This window comes from Jatropha curcas, chromosome 4 (genome assembly GCF_041381405.1).
Source record: "Jatropha curcas cultivar XTBG-Jc1 chromosome 4, XTBG_Jcur_1.0, whole genome shotgun sequence".
Taxonomy (NCBI): domain Eukaryota; kingdom Viridiplantae; phylum Streptophyta; class Magnoliopsida; order Malpighiales; family Euphorbiaceae; genus Jatropha; species Jatropha curcas.
Genome location: NC_143154.1, coordinates 612,807 through 631,839, shown reverse-complemented (window position 1 = coordinate 631,839; position 19,033 = coordinate 612,807). Strand labels below are relative to the sequence as shown.

The 19,033-nt window shown below is 33.1% G+C and overlaps 3 protein-coding genes across 4 annotated transcripts; 2 read left to right on the top strand and 1 right to left on the bottom strand.

Moving 5' to 3' along the window:
* The first annotated feature begins 891 nt into the window (after nucleotides 1–891).
* On the top strand, nucleotides 892–4,860 carry LOC105628554 (catalase-2). The gene is made up of 8 exons (XM_012209987.4): nucleotides 892–1,035; nucleotides 1,127–1,223; nucleotides 1,595–1,872; nucleotides 2,510–3,286; nucleotides 3,547–3,636; nucleotides 3,887–3,954; nucleotides 4,080–4,173; nucleotides 4,630–4,860. Exons 1-8 carry the CDS (start codon nucleotides 1,021–1,023, stop codon nucleotides 4,687–4,689), a joined length of 1,479 nt encoding a protein of 492 aa, XP_012065377.1. The 5' UTR covers nucleotides 892–1,020; the 3' UTR covers nucleotides 4,690–4,860.
* A 3,684-nt stretch (nucleotides 4,861–8,544) lies between these two features.
* LOC105628557 (phosphoinositide phosphatase SAC6) lies at nucleotides 8,545–17,917 on the top strand. Of its 2 annotated transcripts, XM_012209990.4 has the most exons (22): nucleotides 8,545–8,777; nucleotides 8,900–9,054; nucleotides 9,167–9,250; nucleotides 9,342–9,469; nucleotides 9,571–9,662; nucleotides 10,331–10,388; nucleotides 10,729–10,785; nucleotides 10,881–10,914; nucleotides 11,025–11,105; nucleotides 11,568–11,674; nucleotides 12,001–12,087; nucleotides 12,181–12,258; nucleotides 12,509–12,579; nucleotides 12,673–12,771; nucleotides 12,936–13,035; nucleotides 13,628–13,736; nucleotides 13,864–13,936; nucleotides 15,003–15,096; nucleotides 15,471–15,563; nucleotides 16,018–16,084; nucleotides 17,398–17,561; nucleotides 17,647–17,917. In XM_012209990.4, the coding sequence occupies exons 2-21, from the start codon at nucleotides 8,907–8,909 to the stop codon at nucleotides 17,526–17,528; spliced, it is 1,791 nt and encodes a 596-aa protein (XP_012065380.1). In that variant the 5' UTR covers nucleotides 8,545–8,777; nucleotides 8,900–8,906; the 3' UTR covers nucleotides 17,529–17,561; nucleotides 17,647–17,917. The 2 variants fall into 2 exon arrangements, with proteins under 2 accessions (XP_012065380.1, XP_012065379.1); XM_012209989.4 differs by having other exon boundaries at nucleotides 17,398–17,917.
* A 182-nt stretch (nucleotides 17,918–18,099) lies between these two features.
* LOC105628555 (dirigent protein 1) lies at nucleotides 18,100–18,829 on the bottom strand. The gene has a single exon (XM_012209988.4). It carries the CDS (start codon nucleotides 18,701–18,703, stop codon nucleotides 18,155–18,157), a length of 549 nt encoding a protein of 182 aa, XP_012065378.1. The 5' UTR covers nucleotides 18,704–18,829; the 3' UTR covers nucleotides 18,100–18,154.
* Nucleotides 18,830–19,033: the final 204 nt, after the last annotated feature.

The window sequence follows — 19,033 nt, the reverse complement described above, 5'->3', positions numbered from 1 at the left end:
ATAATTCCTTCTATCTTCTTTTTTTTGAGTTTCCCAATGAATCTTTCTTATCCTGCCCTTCTATTTCACCACACTCTTTTTATATTTTCATTTATTTATTATTTAATTATTTAATTAAATTTCTTAAAAATTTCAATGTATATAAAAACTTATTCCCTTATTAAATATCATTTTCCATGGATCAAACTAAAGGTTTTAGGTTCAGAGTTATTGGTTCTGATTTTAAAAATAAATAAAATTAACAAATTCTAAAATCGTTGGTTTTCATTTGATTCGAATTTAAATTATAATAGACAACTATCGAACTTTTTTTAATTTGTAGTAGGAATAAATGATGACAGTAGGTATTTGCATACGGAAGTATAATCTAATAGTAAATGCGTATACAATCCGACAATAGATTCAAGTTTAAATCACCACTTCTCCTAATATTAAAAAAATAAAAAAAAAAGTATTATCAAGACTAATACATGGTTTTGATTATGCATGATTAAGAATCTAAACCTATTATCATTAATTTAATTTCAATTTTGATCGATTCAATTCCGGTTCGGACTCGAGTCATGGTTATGCCTAGTTTAGGAGACATGGTCCAAATTTTCAAAAACCAATTGCCTCTCATAAAATATTTTATTTATTATTTTGAAAACATGAATATTGGCTTCAAATTCTATTTTCAATTTTTTTTTAATTTCTGTTTTCAACTTTTGCAATATTTAAAGTCTAATTCTGCTTAAAAAAATAAATAGAAAAAACATATATTTAATTTCCAGATAATATTATAAAAATAATTCTTATTTTTTTGAAAAAATATAAAATAGCATAAGGCGGTTTTCAATTTCACTGTAGAGATTTTGCTTTTGCCACGTAGCTTGTTAAGTGATTATCAAGAGATAAATATAAAACATTAAACTAACACCCACCTTTGCATATTCATTCAGCCTTTCCGCTGCTGCTTCTTCTTCTTCTTCCTCTTTCTTGCTCTCCTTTCTCTTCTCTCTTCTCCTCGCTAACCACATCATGGATCCTTACAAGGTACCAAACTCATAAATTTATGTATATATTCTTAACCTTATATTCAAAATTAAGCAACTTTTCACCTTTTTTTCTATTTATTTTGGTGCAGTTTCGTCCATCAAGTGCTAACAATTCTCCTTTCTTCACCACAAACTCTGGTGCTCCTGTATGGAACAACAACAATTCCCTCACTGTTGGATCCAGAGGTAATAAATTTTCCTATTTTGAGCATTTCAAAGTTTTCTATACACTCATTTAATGTTGGATAATATTAGCACTATGAAAACTTGTAATTTATAGGTTAAACTAACATTTTTATCTTGATAAGCTGTGACTACTTAAGATAACAATGGAAGAACATAAATTTTTTATTAAGAGAAAATTTTCAGATTGCAAGAGGTTTAAAGTGAAGGTAAAAATGAAAAACTTCAAAAAATTTAAAGGCTGCAAGAAAATTTTCAAATTTTTGCGGGTCAATTTTAATATTTTTAAAAAATAATTATACAATATGCATGTTCTAGAAGTTATACAAAGCATAGCCTTGTAAATTTAGCTCTTCAATTTTCAATTTTGACAGGTCCAATTCTGCTTGAGGACTATCATTTGGTGGAAAAGCTAGCAAATTTTGACAGAGAGCGAATTCCAGAGCGTGTAGTTCATGCTAGAGGAGCCAGTGCTAAAGGGTTCTTTGAAGTTACTCATGACATCTCTCATCTCACTTGTGCGGATTTTCTTCGAGCACCTGGTGTTCAGACTCCTGTTATTGTCAGGTTTTCTACTGTTATTCATGAGCGTGGCAGTCCTGAAACTCTTAGAGACCCTCGTGGTTTTGCTGTCAAGTTTTACACTAGAGAGGTAATCGACTTGGATTTTCAATTTAGGAAGTAATTTTCATTTTTTGTTTTTTGTGTTTAGCTAAACCTTTTTCTTTCTTGAAGAGTAGTTTCCTCCTTTCTGATGAATTTTTCATTTTCAAAAGTGAAATTAATAATAAGAAAGCATATTTTTTTGAATGCATGAAATTCAGTTTATATGAGAAGAGCAGAAAGCAATTAAAAATAATATTAATGAGAAGCTTTTCCTTTTGGATTATTTATAAAAAAATTGGAAAGTTGCTGTTAAATTTATTAAATTTTCAATTCATTCAAGAAAAACATAAAACAAATTTAAAGAAATTATTTTATTTATTTATTTTTTTACTTCTATTAAATTTTTCTACTTTGAAACTTTTGTTTGATGGGGTGCCTTTTACTGTTGAGTTTCTCTCAAAGACATTAATTTGTCTTTTCTCAAACCTTTTCTGCCGTTGCTTTTTGACACAAACGACAGGGAAATCTCTTCCCTTCTACTGTTAGTACTTAGTACTAAGGAAAAGTTTTCAACGTTATTATCCTATAATTCAGCTGCAATGCTTCAATTCTCATCAATATTGCAACCTTATACTTAAATAGACTCATCTAAGTTACTAATTGTGCTTTCCTTTTTTTATCAGGGTAATTTTGATCTCGTGGGCAACAATTTCCCAGTCTTTTTCATTCGTGATGGAATGAAGTTTCCTGATATGGTTCATGCTTTGAAACCAAACCCCAAGTCACACATTCAAGAAAGCTGGAGGATACTTGACTTCTTCTCACACCACCCCGAAAGTTTGAACATGTTCACCTTTCTCCTTGATGATATTGGTATTCCTCAGGATTACAGGCACATGGATGGTTCTGGTGTTAACACGTACACTTTAATCAACAAGGCTGGAAAAGCACATTATGTCAAATTCCATTGGAAACCAACTTGTGGGGTTAAGAGTTTGTTGGAAGATGATGCCATAAGAGTTGGTGGCGCAAACCACAGTCACGCCACTCAGGATCTCTATGACTCAATTGCTGCTGGAAACTACCCTGAATGGAAGCTCTTTATTCAGATAATTGATCCTCTTGATGAAGATAAGTTTGACTTTGATCCACTTGATGTGACTAAGACTTGGCCTGAAGATATCTTGCCATTGCAGCCTGTTGGTCGGATGGTTTTGAATAGGAATATTGATAACTTCTTTGCTGAGAATGAACAACTTGCATTTTGTCCTGCTATTATTGTGCCTGGTGTCTATTATTCAGATGATAAGTTGTTGCAGACTAGAATTTTCTCTTATTCTGATACCCAAAGGCACCGTCTTGGACCAAATTATTTGCAACTTCCACCAAATGCACCCAAATGTGCTCATCACAACAATCACCATGAAGGTTTCATGAACTTTATGCATAGGGATGAGGAGGTACTATAACTTTTTCTCTCTCTATATGTGTGTATTCAAATATTTGTACACACGCACACCTCAAAATAGAAGGCTTAGCTTGCATTTTAATTCTTTACCCTTCAATATTTTGTGACTTCACTTTTAATTAAGATTGAGATTGCTTGAAATTATGTTAATTGTGTGTCTGTGTGTGATTTTTCCTCCCTTTTATTTGATCTTGCATTCCGAGCTTAGACTAGTTGTGTCGTCTTATCATTGTTTCTTATGCTCAATTTCAGGTCAATTACTTCCCTTCGAGGTATGATCCTGTTCGTCATGCTGAGAAGTATCCTATCCCTCCTCCTGTTTTAACTGGAAGGCGTGAAAAGGTTCGTTTTTGTACCATTTCTTGTATTGTTTAAAAGAACAATTAATTGAGTGCATCTCAGTTTTATATTGCTAATAGGGGATAATACAATATGACCTATGATTTTAGACCAATCTGTTCATATAGTGTCAAATGCACTTTTTTTTTTTTTTTTTTTTTTTTTTTGATACTTAATTAATCTATAGAAATGGGACTGGCTCTCTTAGTTTAGTCAGATAGAGTATAATCTTGAATTGGCATTTTTGTCATAGACTGTAATTCCAAAGGAGAACAACTTCAAACAACCTGGAGAAAGATACCGCTCCTTTACACCTGACAGGTATGCTCAATTGTCATGTTTTTCCATGACATTAATTATTCTTTTTGCAGTTTTAGACTTGGATATGATATTCTAATGCATCTTTGCCGTTACATTTTCTTGTTATTTGGTATATTCTCTTTCAGGAAAGACCGGTTTATACGACGTTGGGTTGAGGCCTTGTCTGACCCAAGAGTCACCTATGAAATTCGCAGCATTTGGATCTCATACTGGTCTCAGGTAAAATATATTCACCTTCTGACTTATAAATATGCACACATGCATATTTATTTGGTTAATCTTATGCTGGGATGGGTTATGGTTTGCTTTTAGTTTGAACATCTTGCTCTACGAAGTAAGACTTGACCATTAAGCTATTTTTTTTTCTCTGGAACAAAAAGATCCAAACTAACCTAGACCAATAGGTCTACTTCATACACCCAGAGCATAGGATCTCAATGTTAAGTAAAAAAATATGGAAAAGAAACATCAGAATTCAAAATATATAGATAAAAGAAACTAAGTAAACACCCCTCTAAACAGTAGGACAAGCGTGAGAAATAGCAACTTGAGCAAGAGAATGAGCCGCCATATTAGCTGAACATTATGTTTTTAATTTATGCTGGATGAAAGGGTTGAGATGATATAAACCAATGGTTAATGGTTATTGAAGCATGTTTTATTGTATGGTTTCAGGCTGACAAATCTTTGGGTCAGAAAATTGCCTCTCACCTCAACATGAGGCCAACCATGTGATGATGTTTCTGTTTCTGGTGCTGAGCAGAAGCAATGTCTCATATACTTAAAATAGTGATTCCATCAAATTCTTATTGTACCTTATATATGATATGTGATTAAGAAAAAAACAATGCAGTTTTGTGACACATACTGAAAAGAGTCTTTGTAATAAAGATGTTCTAATTATAATGTGCTGTATGTGGATCTATGTGATGGTAATAAGTTTCACGTGATATATTATTGGATGGTTATTCGGATGGATGGATGGGATGTGAAATTTATGGAATTTAAATTCCATGATTATAAAATTTATGAAATTACATATTTTATTAGAAGCACAAAATTCATGGATTTGAAGAGTGTTTTTGCAATAAAATTAAGTATTAAAAGTGGCTAAGGAACCTATGTTTTCAAAATTGACTGATGTATTTAAATTATGATTTCATTACCAACTTTGGTCATTTTGTTTAAGGTAGGTTCCTTTGACTATCAATTAACTGAAAAATTGGTTTAAATCGCAAGTTAAATTAACTATGAGGTTTTTAACTTATGAATTGTGTTAGGACTTTTGTTCTCTCTATTTTTTATGGAGGACTAAAGTGTTCATATAATAGTAATTTAAGAATTTTATAGTTAATTTTTAAAAATATAGGTCCTCGTGTGTTAATTTAAATGTAATTTAGCGGCCAATATATTTTTGATAGAATTGAGAAATCTCAAATGTGAGTTCCCTTATTTCAAAATAACATATAATTCAAAGGTCCATAACTTTTCCTTTTAAAGAATTTTTTTATATACTCTGTGTCCCAAAAAAAAAAAACAATTAGTTTGTCTTTCATGTGAATTAAAAAAATAGTTAATACGAGAAACCGTAATTTTTAGGTAGTTCTTTTCTAATATATCTTTATATTTTTCCCTAAATCATTCATAATTTAATTTATTGTCTAGTTTAAGATTAAGTGATAGTAATATGAATATATTTATTGAAACAGAACTATATATAATTTGGGGGAAAAAAAGGTAAATCCAGAGGGAATATAAAACAAAAATAATTCTTTTATTTCACATGAATTATGAATATGCCTCATGAACGTATAATTGGAGAAGAAGGAGATGCTATGGGGAAAAAAAATAGTAAATAAATGGCAGACAGTTGGAAAGAATATGAACAAATTCCAATCCATAGTTTGGTTGTGTGCTGTGAGTGGGTCATCACTCTTATTGCCACCAATGTAAGAATATAACAACCATGCAAGTTTGAAGTTTCATTCCTCTCTTTATATATATATATATAGATATATAGTTTGATTTTCTTGATTTTCTTAATGGTTTCCTGAACTTTGCAGGGATTTTATTATGGTCCTGAACTTTTAAATCTTTCAATAAGTATGTCCCCGCCACATAGAATGAGAAGAGCATGCAATCAATTGCGTGTAACAGAGCGAGGACCGGACCGGTTTTCTCTCTCATTTGAGTGTCCAACAACGTTTTTTGTTCTTTGTCAATTTCTCTCTCCAAAATCATTTTGAGAAACCATATCAATCTCCTGTCCTCTGTCAATCCTAACTTTCCTTTCTTGTTATCTTATAAATCTACAAGTATCAAAATGGTTGACAAAAATCTATATGTGGTTTTTTTATCTTCCAAATCCCAAATCCCAGATGGTAAAGAACCTGAGAATTGATTTGAACTAAAATTAATATGTGCAAGAATGATGCATGAGCTTAAAGAACCTGTAATCATTCCTGAAAATAATGATTTCAAGGTTTTTAAAGTCACTGAGATTGAGGTTAACGTTACCAGTGAGGTTGTTTCTTGCTAATGAGAGCTTATGGAGAAACTGGAGCTGTAATAATCTCGTTCTGTTCAACCCTAGAGGGGAACACCCATCAAGAATGACCTTGATCAAGAGAAATGTCTCAACACTCTTCAGATATTGAGATTGAAAAGCTCAAGGGTAGAATCATTGCTTTGGCTACACAAGTAAATATGTCAGAGTTGGAATTGCAGACCAGATTGTGAAAGAAAGCAGAAGGGGCGAGGGGCATATTTGTTTAAAGATTTGAAAATCTAGGCTCATGATAAAACCCTCACAAAATTTAGGGAGCAATTAGGAGGATCGATAAAAGTTCATGGTCCAATTTATGTATTAAACCTTAAAACTAATGTAAGGAATAAAATAGGATCCATTATGCAATCTATCTACTATTTTTATCCTAGTTCGAGTGTCATTTAAAATAGAGGTATATAGATCAACCGATCGAATCAGCCATTAAATTGAGAGTTCATTTGATGAATTTAGTTAGTTTGAGTTGAAATTACTATTTGATTCGGTTTAATTTTATATGAATTAATCGATTGAGCTTAAAACCGAACCAATATAGTAAAAATTGATTAAACTCGATTGATTTAATTGATTTGTTTCAAATGCCAAACATGATTCTGTTCATTTTCATTGTTGAAAATTTCGATTTTGACATTTTCCAACATGATTCGATTTGTCTTGAACCGAACCAAGCGTTTACCCACCACTCTTAGTTTGAAGTGATTATGTAAAAATTATAGGAAGCATTAAACAACCTTGCTTCTAAAAATATTTTTGTAATTATTACCAATTTTCTAAATAATTAATGCTTGCTTAGGCTTAGTTTCTTCTTGAAATATAACTTGTTTGGACAATATTTTTTAGATTTTTTTTGACATCCGTGTACCTAAAAAAATTAATTACTAAAAATATTTTAACGATCAAAGAAAAATTAAATTTTAAAAAAAGTAGCTTATCCTCTAAAAGACAAAAATATTTTTTGATATTAATAAATTTATTATAATCTTATAAACATACAGTATATTAATCCAATGATCATCATTAGCAAATACTATCAATCACCGCTAATCATCACTAGACTGCTCACCAATACTGGTTAATATATATATATATATATATATATATATATATATATATATATATATTTGATACAAGTAGAAGAATTAAGAACTACTCAACAGCAGCTTGCAAACGCGCTACACCAATAATGTCGTGGTCGAGCCGAGAGAGAGATCGGGGTGAATCAAAGATGTGAACACCCAATAGCATAATAGACGCTTGCTTAGATAGTCAATTCGCACAAAACTTTGCCTCATAGAAGATATAAGAAAAGGAGAGTTGTGATTTCAATTGATCCATCATTTTTCACAATGGGATTGGTTAGTATTTGTTAATGTAACGTTTTATATTTAATAATAAATTTTAAAATTTAAATTTTTATAATTCTAAACATTTTAAGTCTTATAAATCATAAGATCTTAATATTTTAAATAATTTTTAATATTATAATCAAACAATAGTAAATAAATTAAGTTAAAATTTTCAAAGGCATGTAAATGGACTCTTGGTAAATATTTCATGGGAATAACTGTAAAAATAAAAGAAATAATTGATTGTTTCTTAATTTTTTTAAAATAACGAATTAAATGAAAAAAAAAAAGAATTTTACAAAGTTGCATTTGAGATGTGATGGGGAAATATATATATATATATATATTTTTTTTTTTCCAAGTGAGAGCAAAGCTCTAAGGAAATATTTTTTATTATTTTTTATTTTGCAGTACAATATTTTAATTTTGATTTAAAGGACTACAACACCATCAATTGGATGAAAAAATAAAAAATAAAAAAAAAAGAAAAGAGGGCAGTAGGCACTGAATCTCAGATAGAAGAAAACTTTTAGAGAAAAAAAAAAGGGAAAAAAAACAAAAGCCGTCCATAAATGCTCAGTTAAATCAAAGTAATAAGATCAAACGGTTGAAATGGAGCACCAAAATAGTTGGTTTTTGACCATGTCAAAAATAGAAATGGTGTGGAGCACAAAAACCAGAACTTGAGAGAGTCCGAAAAGCAGGCACATTCCCTCGCCTTTCTTAAAGCCCAAATCCGTTGAAACTTCGCAACTTTACAATCAAACAAACCCACCAAAATTTTTTTAAAAAAAAGAAAAATCTCAATTCTTTTCACTTCAATTCTCAGAAAATTCCGAAAAGCTCTTAGCTTTCCTGTACTCTGATTGGATCTCATCCATTCCACGTAGCATTGACATTGTTTGATCTCTGTAAAAACCTCAAACTTGCTGATCCCTCCTTCTTTTTCTTTTGAACTTGATTTTATGGTTCGTTTCTAATTGATTTTGTCTTCTTGTTTGAATGTTGATTTCGGGAATTGGAATTTCGATAGAATAATAATGATGGAGAGGGCAGAGTCGGGGCAGAAGCTATATACACGAATGCGTCTATGGGAATTTCCTGATCAGTATGTTATTGAACCTACTGATGGATCTTCTGGTTCTCCTTTGGCTGTTACTCGAGCTGATGGCTCCATGAAGCTCATTGGTTTGTTTCCATTTCTTCAAATTTTTTCCTTGTATTTTGTTAATTGGGTTTCCTTTTTTTTTTTTTTTTTTTTTTTTAATTTGATTTCTTTTTTTTTTTTTTTGGATATTAGATGGAGTTCCTGAGTGCAGCTCTCTTCGTGTTCCTAAGATTAAGACTATTTTTGGTGTGGTTGGGATGCTTAAGCTTGTGGCAGGTACAACATTTTTTTGTTCGATCAAGATTTAGTTTCCTCAAGCTAAAAACATTTTAGCTTCAGAATTATTGTGATTTCTGCTGTACTTTAGGGTCATACTTAATTGTTATATCGGAACGCGAATGTGTTGGATCGTACTTGGGACATCCTATCTTCAAAGTTACTTCTTTGAAGATTTTGCCTTGTGATCATTCTGTGAAGAATTCCTCTGCTGAACAGGTAAGTCTGCTGTTGCTTTGCTACTGATGCTCTGTTTTGTCTGTTTATGTGAATGAAATTCATTTATTTGATGTGTGTAATTTTTCCACCAACTTTGGCAGAAAAAGGTGGAGACTGAATTCTCTGCACTCCTTAATGTTGTAGAACGGACTCATGGCCTGTATTTCTCTTATGACACCAATTTAACTCTGAGGTGAAGAACTAATTTACATTAGTCTTATTTGTTTTGTTTTTAGTTTGTTGTGAAAGTCTTAGGCAATAGCTTAAAGTTTCTAAATCATCCTTTTGTTCATCTACTTCAGATCATGAATAAGTAGCTTATGTGTTACTTATAAAAAAAGTGAAAAAATAAACAATGAATAAATAAAATATAAGAAAGAAAACAGATGTTGCAAGGCAAATTGGTTGTGTAAGCTTGGAATATTGAATTGGGCTTTCTATACGTAGTTAATAAAAGTAAAAAGATGTTGCAAGGCAAATTGGGTGTGTAAGCTTGGAATATTGAATTTGGGCTTTCTATACGAAGTTAATAAAAGTATAATTTAATTTCTTAATTATTCTTCAGGACAAAAAATAAATGTTAGTTTGCTGGTTGAAATATCAGAAAGAATCTTGATTGTCAGAAAGCTAATGCTAGTTGGGCTGGTTTATTAATTGATAAAGAGAGGTAAATGAAGGGTAAACCTATCTGTTGATGATTCAACTCTGTGTACAGTTATCTAAATCCAGCTGCTATTTTTGCTCCTACCCAATCTCAGGGAAAAGCACCACTTTTGTGCGGACAGATAATATTCAAGTCATTAAGTTGAAGTATCTTGTTTTTTATCAACGTTTTTTGAGGTGTTATCCTTTTTGTTACAGTGCACAGCGTTTGCATGATTTGGGTGATGAATCTAAGCTACTCCCTCTTTGGAGACAGGTAACATTTGACATTTGAAGTCATTACCTTTCTTCTTCTTCTTCTTCTTCTCCTTTTTATTTTTTATTTAGTTTTTTATGCTTTATCCATTTTTACCATGAATGAGCGCTGGTTCGAGAATGTGGATACCTCCTTCCCTCCTCCCCTTCTTCTTCTTCTTCTCCTTCTTCTTCTTCCTCTTTGCCGCTAGTTAAATAATTGTTTTGCTTCTTGGCATGGTTAAAGCTAATATTTTTTTCTCCCCATGATTTTCAAATCTAAATTGATGTACCTTGTGATCAAATTTCAAATGAACTAAAATTTAAAAAGTATTGCTTATGCCATCAAATGTTTGTCACAGGCAGAACCCAGGTTTCTTTGGAACAATTATATGCTGGAAGTGCTCATAGATAACAAGGTTTGAATTATTCCCTTAGTTCTATTAGTCATATTTTTTTATGTTGTTGGGAGTTTATCACTAACAAGGTCTGACATTAGGTCTTTTTTCTGCAGCTTGATCCATACCTGCTACCTGTTGTCCAAGGAAGTATCCTTGTCAAAATTTTTCTGTCCAACATGAAAACTAGCTTATTTTGCCTATTACATTACCACTATGTAAGTGTCTTTCTATTCGATTGATCCTTGACTGATGATCAGGCTTTCAGAACTTTCAAACTGCCATAGGGAAAGAAATAGTTGAAGTTACTCTCATCGCTAGGAGATGCACCAGGAGAAATGGTATTTAAATCACATTTGTTTGATCTTCCTCAAATTCTTTGTTCTGGCCTGAATCTTGACCTATTGACTTCCCATTTCTTTTATCATTTTTCTGATATACTTGTTTTGAGCAACAAATATGCTGAAGGAGGAATCAGTTACAATAGCTAGGTTTAGGTACTTTTAAAATGCATTTTATAGTGTTATTATTGGAGCCATGGTGAGATTGACCAGAGATTCAAAATTCTCATTGATTGATTGGATTTGACATGAAATATAGAATTTTTACCTTCATTCTTTTCAAAATATTGTTAATTTTCTGGGTTCCTGATAAATGCTGAAGGAAGCATGATAAGAAATTGAAGCTCTTTTCATGCTTCAAATATTTTGGGAGCATCTAGTCATATGCACCTAAACAAAATAAAAATAAGTCTACTAATTTTTCCTGTATCTGATTTCATGAGAATTTTTCTCTCATTGAAGGCACTCGCATGTGGAGAAGAGGAGCTGATTCTGATGGTTATGTTGCTAATTTTGTGGAAAGCGAGCAAATTCTGCAGATGAATGGATTTACAGCATCATTTGTTCAGGTATTCTTTTGTATATATTCTGATACGTGATTAAACTTCTTCAACAGAGTTGCTTTATTATTTTAAGCTTCCAATTTATAAGAAAGGGTCCTGAATGCTAAAGGAATGAACAATGTGGCTTAAATATTCTGAACTAGCCTCAATATATTGATTAGGGGTGTATCCTGAGTTTCCGGTGCTCGGAATTCATGGTAGATTTTTTACACTTACTGCGATAGCTTTAATATGGCACCAGGGATGTATTTTTGAAGCTTAAGTTGCATTGTTGCAACTCATGGATCCACCTCACAACTCACTTCCTTTCCCCTTTTTCATTGATTTATCAGATTCGGGGATCAATGCCATTTCTGTGGGAGCAGATTGTTGATTTGACATATAAGCCTAAGTTTGAGATTGTCAGACCTGAGGAAGCTGTGAGTGTAGCTTACTCCATTATATTGTTTGACCATGCAATTTTCAGACTTTTGTTCCACTTAATTGACTGCTGGAAATTTTTACTTATCCAGGCTCGAGTGGCAGAGCGGCACTTTCTGGACTTGAGAAAAAAGTATGGAAGAGCATTGGCTATTGATCTTGTCAATAAGGTGCATGTTATATTATCTCCTCGTACAATGAGAATTCTGAGATTTTACCCAATAATTTTTTGTGACAATGGTTTAGTCAATTTCATTCCTTGTATATCATTAAAGAGGGTTAACAGGCCATGTTTATACTTGTGAGTTTAGCACAAAATATACATTTGGCATGTACATGCGTTAGCTCGTGAGAGCATGTATATGCATTTGCACTGCTATTTTGTGCCATTTGTTGTTGACCCACTTTCACTCTTATCAGCATGGAGGTGAGGGACGCTTAAGTGAAAAATTTTCCAGTACAATGCAACAAATTGCTAGTGATGATGTAAGGTAGAAATTCCTTCCATATAACAATTTCTCAAATTTTTTTTTTCAAATTTTTGTCTCATGTAATTAATGTTAAAGAACTACTGAATGATGTAGATATCTGCACTTTGATTTCCACCATATCTGCGGGCATATTCACTTTGAGCGTCTTTCTATCCTTTACGAGCAAATTGTGGATTTCCTTGAGAAAAGCGGGTATGGTTTTGTTAGCGGTATGAAAATGCTATAATTGATTTGGTAATAAAATACATGTATTTGCTCGCTATGAGAGACACAAGGAGGTTTTCTCAGTATTGGCTCAACGAGGTTAGTTTTGCTTTGTTGTTTTAATATTTTCTGGCTTTTTTTATTATTGATAGGTACCTTTTGTTAAATGAGAAGGGTGAGAAAACCAAGGAGCAATCTGGGGTTGTAAGGACCAACTGTATTGATTGCTTAGACCGTACAAATGTCACACAGGTAGGTTAATTTCAATGACATAGATACTGTTCCTTCTGGATTCATTCGTAATCAAAACAAATAAGTAGAATATATTTTGCAAATTAGAAGTTGGATCCTCTTGGGTGTCCAGAATGTCGAGATGCAATGTTTCCATGTTATTATTTATGATAACTGTGAATGTATGATATGAACATATCCACTCATTTGTTGCTTGTACAGGAGATATAAGAATTCGTCAGGAAGTGCATACTTCTGTCTCTTGCCACAAATATGCATTTGTGTGCATCTACTGATTTTATGATGATATCTCTGCCATGTATTTGTGCATACATATTCAATTGGTCTCCCAACAAAGATAAGAGAATTTTGCAGGAAATGCATACAATACTGTCGAACCAGTACCTTGCAATTGACAATCTTTTGCTAAGAAAAAAACCACCAAATTTGTTAACCTATCAAAACAAAATTAAATTTTCTTTTAATTTGTATTTTCCTTTTAACTGCTATTTGCGTGCATTTCATCAGTTGATTTGCATTTTATGTCATCTCCCATTTTTCCCCATTTGTTGGATTATGTGCTTCTTATAAACATATTAATTTTTGATTGCAGAGCATGATTGGTCGAAGGATGTTAGAAATCCAACTTAGAAGAATTGGTGTTTTTGGTGCAGAGGAAGCTATTAGTTCACATCCGAATTTTGATGATTGTTTTAAAATAAGTAAGTGCACTTCTAGTTTCTGCCTGCTTTTTGAGAATGTTTATGTAGCTCAACAGTCAAAATTATTGTCTACTACTGTTAACATGGTTCCATAACATTTAGGTTTCTATTGTTTGTCTTTCTTCAGTGTGGGCCAATCATGGGGATGATATAAGCATTCAATACTCTGGAACTCCTGCTCTAAAGGGAGATTTTGTAAGGTATCTTTCTGTGCATTTATTCAAAACTTTTTTAACTGAAAACTAAGGTGTATGCATTCTTACACCCACATTTATTGAAGAACAATGGCACAAAGCTTTATGACTATTTCCTGAAATGCCATTTGTAGATGCATGCCGACCTCATCTACCTTTATATTGGTGTGAGTTATATAATATGCCAGTTGGTCAGGCTTATGCAGCTGCCTGATAGAAATAATCATTTCGATATTTTTGAAGTAATTTTTTCTTTTTCATGTCTGTCATGGATATGTTATTCCATATAATTGGAGAGATATTAGTAAACATAATGCCAAAATTTAAAGCCAGAGGTGGACCAAACTGTTTGCGCTTCTGAAATCTTGATAGTACTCATTAGCTTGACCTTCCTCTACTACATACTACCTCATTGAATGATGTAGGACAGGTTGAAAAATCTGCCTTTTCTATGGTAGTCAAATTTCTACTGATGGATGAGAGTTGGGGTTCAGATTTATTGGCGAATTAGAAGTAGGAGGTTGTATTAGGGTTGATTAGAATGAGAAAAAGGAAGAATTGGTGGTTCTACTTGTTCCTTAAGTGATGAAGTGTTATTGAACTACACGTTGCTTTGCTTTTTATCATTATCTTTTAATGCAATATGATGAATTGTGCTCTTTTTTTTGAGTTGCTCTTACAGTTGACTGTTTATGGCCTTTTATTTTGTCATATAAATTATGCCATTGCATTCTCTCTCTTTCACACAAGTATGCGTATATGCACTATTTTCTTGCTATTAGTGCTTTGAAGCCATTGAAGAACGAACAAAACCTGCTAACATCGACATCAACTGTTATCATTTACGATCATGGATCTTGAGAAATATGAGGTGTAACACTGAATTTTACTGTGGCATACTGACACCCTGCATATTTTCTTTTTGTTCATTGCAATTCCTAGTTTTGATGCTTTTACTTAAAAAGATTCATCACATGCTTAAGCCTCTGCTGTGGTTATGATGGCCATGTTTTATTTTGTTGATATTCTTATGTGTTGCTCACCGCAAACTTTCGCTCCTGTTGAATTGCAGATGTGGCCAGCGGACAGCCCAAGGAATCGCTAAAGATGGCTGGAATGCCCTTGCTCGCTATTACTTTAATAATTTCTCTGATGGTACAAGACAGGTGTACATCCTTCGCACTATCCAAATTAGATATTCACAATTTCAGAAATAATGGGTATTTATTATAATAAGAATTAAGCTTTTCTGCTCTTGTGTTGGGAATATGCTCAGATTGCAACTTCCATGAGTTTATGTTACTACTAAAATGTGTTCCTTCAACTTGATTTTCTTGCATATCTATAAATGAAGTAACTTCCACAATCTTAGATTTCTTACAAGTGCCTGATTTGTTTTTTCAAATTACTTTTTCTTTGAATAAAAGCTATCTTGAAGTAAGGTTTAGATTTACTGTTATTTGTGAAGAGGGCCATCTCTTCTATAACATTTTCAATAATTTACTTACTGCAAATTTTCATTTTTGGCATACCTGTGAAGGACGCAATTGATCTTGTACATGGGCATTACATCGTTTCTGTTAGCCGGGATATGACCCCTCCATCTCAAGCAGGAGGCGTTGAGAGTATTGCGGTTAGTGCAAGTCAAATAAGAATTTATTTTTGAAAACGTGTTTTATACATCTCTAGACTTTCAGTGTCATTGTTAATAAATCTTACAATTTACAACAGAACATCTGACTGCTATCATTTCACTGTTAAGCATATTGTAAGAATCTATTATTCATTGGCCCATGAAAATGCTTCCTAACCTTTGATCCAAAATCTGCTTTTGGCATTAGCAACTCTAAACTAGCCGTCCAGCCCTCTGTCTGATAAGGGAGTTGGATTCACCATGGTCGATGATGATGGATATGGACTAATTGCTGTTTCTCAGAGTTGTCTTTACAGTTTTAACCCTTAACTTTTGTAGCCCATGAAATTGATTGTGAATGAGCTCATGATTCTTACGTTTCTAATTTTGTTTAATGTGCATTTCCTTGCCTAGATTACCAACCTCAGACTATAATCTTAAATTGTCTTTTCAGTCTTTTCCGCTGGCTTTTTCGTTGATCTTGATCGGATCATTCTTTGCCCTGATGTCACTTCGGCAAGGTGAGTTTCCTACGCTTGTTTAATATATAACAAAATGTCCACTAGTTTGTCCTTTTAAAAAGAAAAAAAAAAATTGTGTTATAATTCACGGAAAAGCATTCGTAGCAATGTTGAGAACTTAGTATGGAAGGGTAATTCAAAATGCAACTTTGCTAAACGATATGTATGTTGGAAGTCTATTCTTGCAGCTTTAAGAAACTTTATGGTAACTTTCTTGGATGAAACAGTTTGACATTTTTCCTTATGGCTGGGAAAGGTTTCTACCAATGATATTCACCTGTTATTGTGAATTGTCTGGATGCACCTACGCATGGGATTAACATTTGTAAATGTTGTCTTTCTTTTAGTCTTGCTTTCTTGTCTTTTATAAAGTTAGTGTTATTATAACTGTGCACAAGGACATGAAGAATATGGATTGAATGATCAAAAAAAGGAAAGAAAAAAACAATCAAAGATTTACTTGTATGTATGTGCACAGATGGCATGTGAACCTATGTATAGAGATTTTTGGTTTTTTTGGGGAGAAGGGGGGAAGGGAGACAATCTAGTGTAGGGTTAAATGAGCTGAGCAGAATCGAGCTTGAGCTTGCCAGGCTCAAAGCATGGTTTGATAGCTTTTGCTTGGCTCAAGGCTCGATGAGCTTGGAAATTCTAAGCTCAAGACTCAAGTTCGGTTCAATTCTAACCTGTTTAATTTGAGCCAATAAAGATTGATAAGACTCGATGCTGATAAGGCGCAATAAGCTTTTGAGCTGAATATTATTAGGCTCGAGCTTGGCTCTTTTTGCTTGAGCCCGAACAGCTCGCAGTGCGCTCTGCTCATTTACACTCCTAATCTAGTGTATCTTTAGTAGGCTCTGATTTTGGATTAGTTTAATCCTCTTTCCTTTTCATCATAAAAATAAGAAATAATCAAAGAATTTCTCCCACTTGTCATTTTTGTTGCCATTATTATGAGGTAGATTAGTGTCCTAAATAATCTTAAGTTTGTGAGACAGAAATAGAATTCATGTAAGTGTGAGTTATAAGAATTATAACTGGTGGATTTTTATCTATGTTCTTCCATATCATGCACATTAAATTTCACTTCAACCAATGACTGTATATTAAAATGCTTGAGTCTACAATACTTGAGCTTATAAATGAGTGAGTATTAAACTCATCTTGAGCAAAACTACTTGGCTTGAGTTATGTCTAACACCAACTACTTATAAGTACTTTAGTTTATTAATATAATTTGGGACTCATTTCCCAACAATATAATGGTACAATATATTTTCTAATGTTGGCTCTTTTTTCCATCTTCTGTGCAGTTCCATATGGTTTTCGGTACTTTTTCTTCTCAATGATGTGGGCAAGCTTTACTGCCGGTATTGCAGCATTTGTTAAGGCACATGGACGAGTTTTCTGCAATCGGCCTCGTCTGCATAAGCCTCGGCATTGATTATTGTTTAAGAACACCTGGAAAATATCCCCTGTGAGATTCTTAGCTTGGTGCTTATTTTCATTCTTTCATAATTTTTTTAGCCCACGTAGCTTTGATACTTGATCAATTGTATCAGGTTGTTCCATGATTCCCATTTGAGCAGTTGGCCTGATGCCAATTTCTTCTTTTTCCTTTTTTTTTTCCCCCTCTCTTTCATGTATCATAGGTGTTTCTTTTTTCCTTGTTCAAGGTCGAAATGTTTAGGTGGTAGTTACAAGAATTGTTTAAACACAATTTTTCACTTACCTGCCATGGCCAAAGTTGATGTAGTAATTGTAATTCTCTATAACACTTAACGTCATTTTTATCTTTAAGCAATTGAAAATTTTCAGCTCTTGCTACTTTTATATTGGATTTGAGGCTATTGGATTGCTGTGTTCTCTCTCTGATTGTATTGTATTGTGAAAATTGTTATTTTGGATAAGCTCTTAGACCAGAAAATAACTAAAATTACAAGAAGTGCGAATAAAAAAAAAGATGCAGAAAAGAGAGAAACCCAGCAGCTCAAAGAAAACAGAGAAACAAATAATGGTGAAAATAACAGCAGAATATCAATGTTTGGATTATTGAGCATGCTCTTTAAACTAGATGTACTTGTCTGCATATGGTGGCCAGAAAAGGTGAAATTCAATCTTATAGACAACAGTAAGTCCACTGAGATCCACTGGAGAAGACGTTACGTACCCCTGTACGAACAAAAAGTCGCCGGTGCCTCCCACAACAGGATGATTAGCAGGCTTGACATTGTGCGTTCCTCCGACAATGGAGATTGACCCTTTGTGATGCTTCAATCTGAGTGTGATCTTAGCAACAGAGATGCTGGTAAGCCCGTCAAGACTAGATGTTACAGAAGTTCCTTCCGCAATTCCAACGAGTTTGGAAGTTCGGTTAGGTGTGATTGTCATAGGGTCCTCAAAAACGAATATAGTACCGAAAGGCAACGCAATTTGACTGAGATTTGCTCCTGCAACACCATTCACTACGATATATCCAGTCTTATTGATGGTTTCATGTTGATAGAGCGAAAAATGGAGGGACTTGAGTCCATGGTTGTGGGATGTGGAGGTAGCCGTAAGTGAATGAGCTGAAAAAAGCAACACAGAAAGAGCAAAGAGATGCAGAGATTGAGCCATTGCTTTGTCTTAACCAATGCATAAAAGAAGAGGTTCATTTATAGGATTTTGGTGCAGAGACGTGATTGACCATTAAATAAAGACTGGAAATTACTGTCTCAACAGAGAAGCTGAACCAGTCAAGAAAACATCAACCGTTAAAAATGTCTATATAGAAGCTTCATCTACCAATCTATGGACTAAAAAAGAAGACCTTAATGCGAATGAAATGGTGAAGTGTGAAAAGAAACAAATAGGTGAGACTTCATTTTCAACCTCAAGAGTGCTATAATAGGTTGCACACACATACGACTCGGACGCTGAATATATTAATTTTTTAAAAGAAGTAAA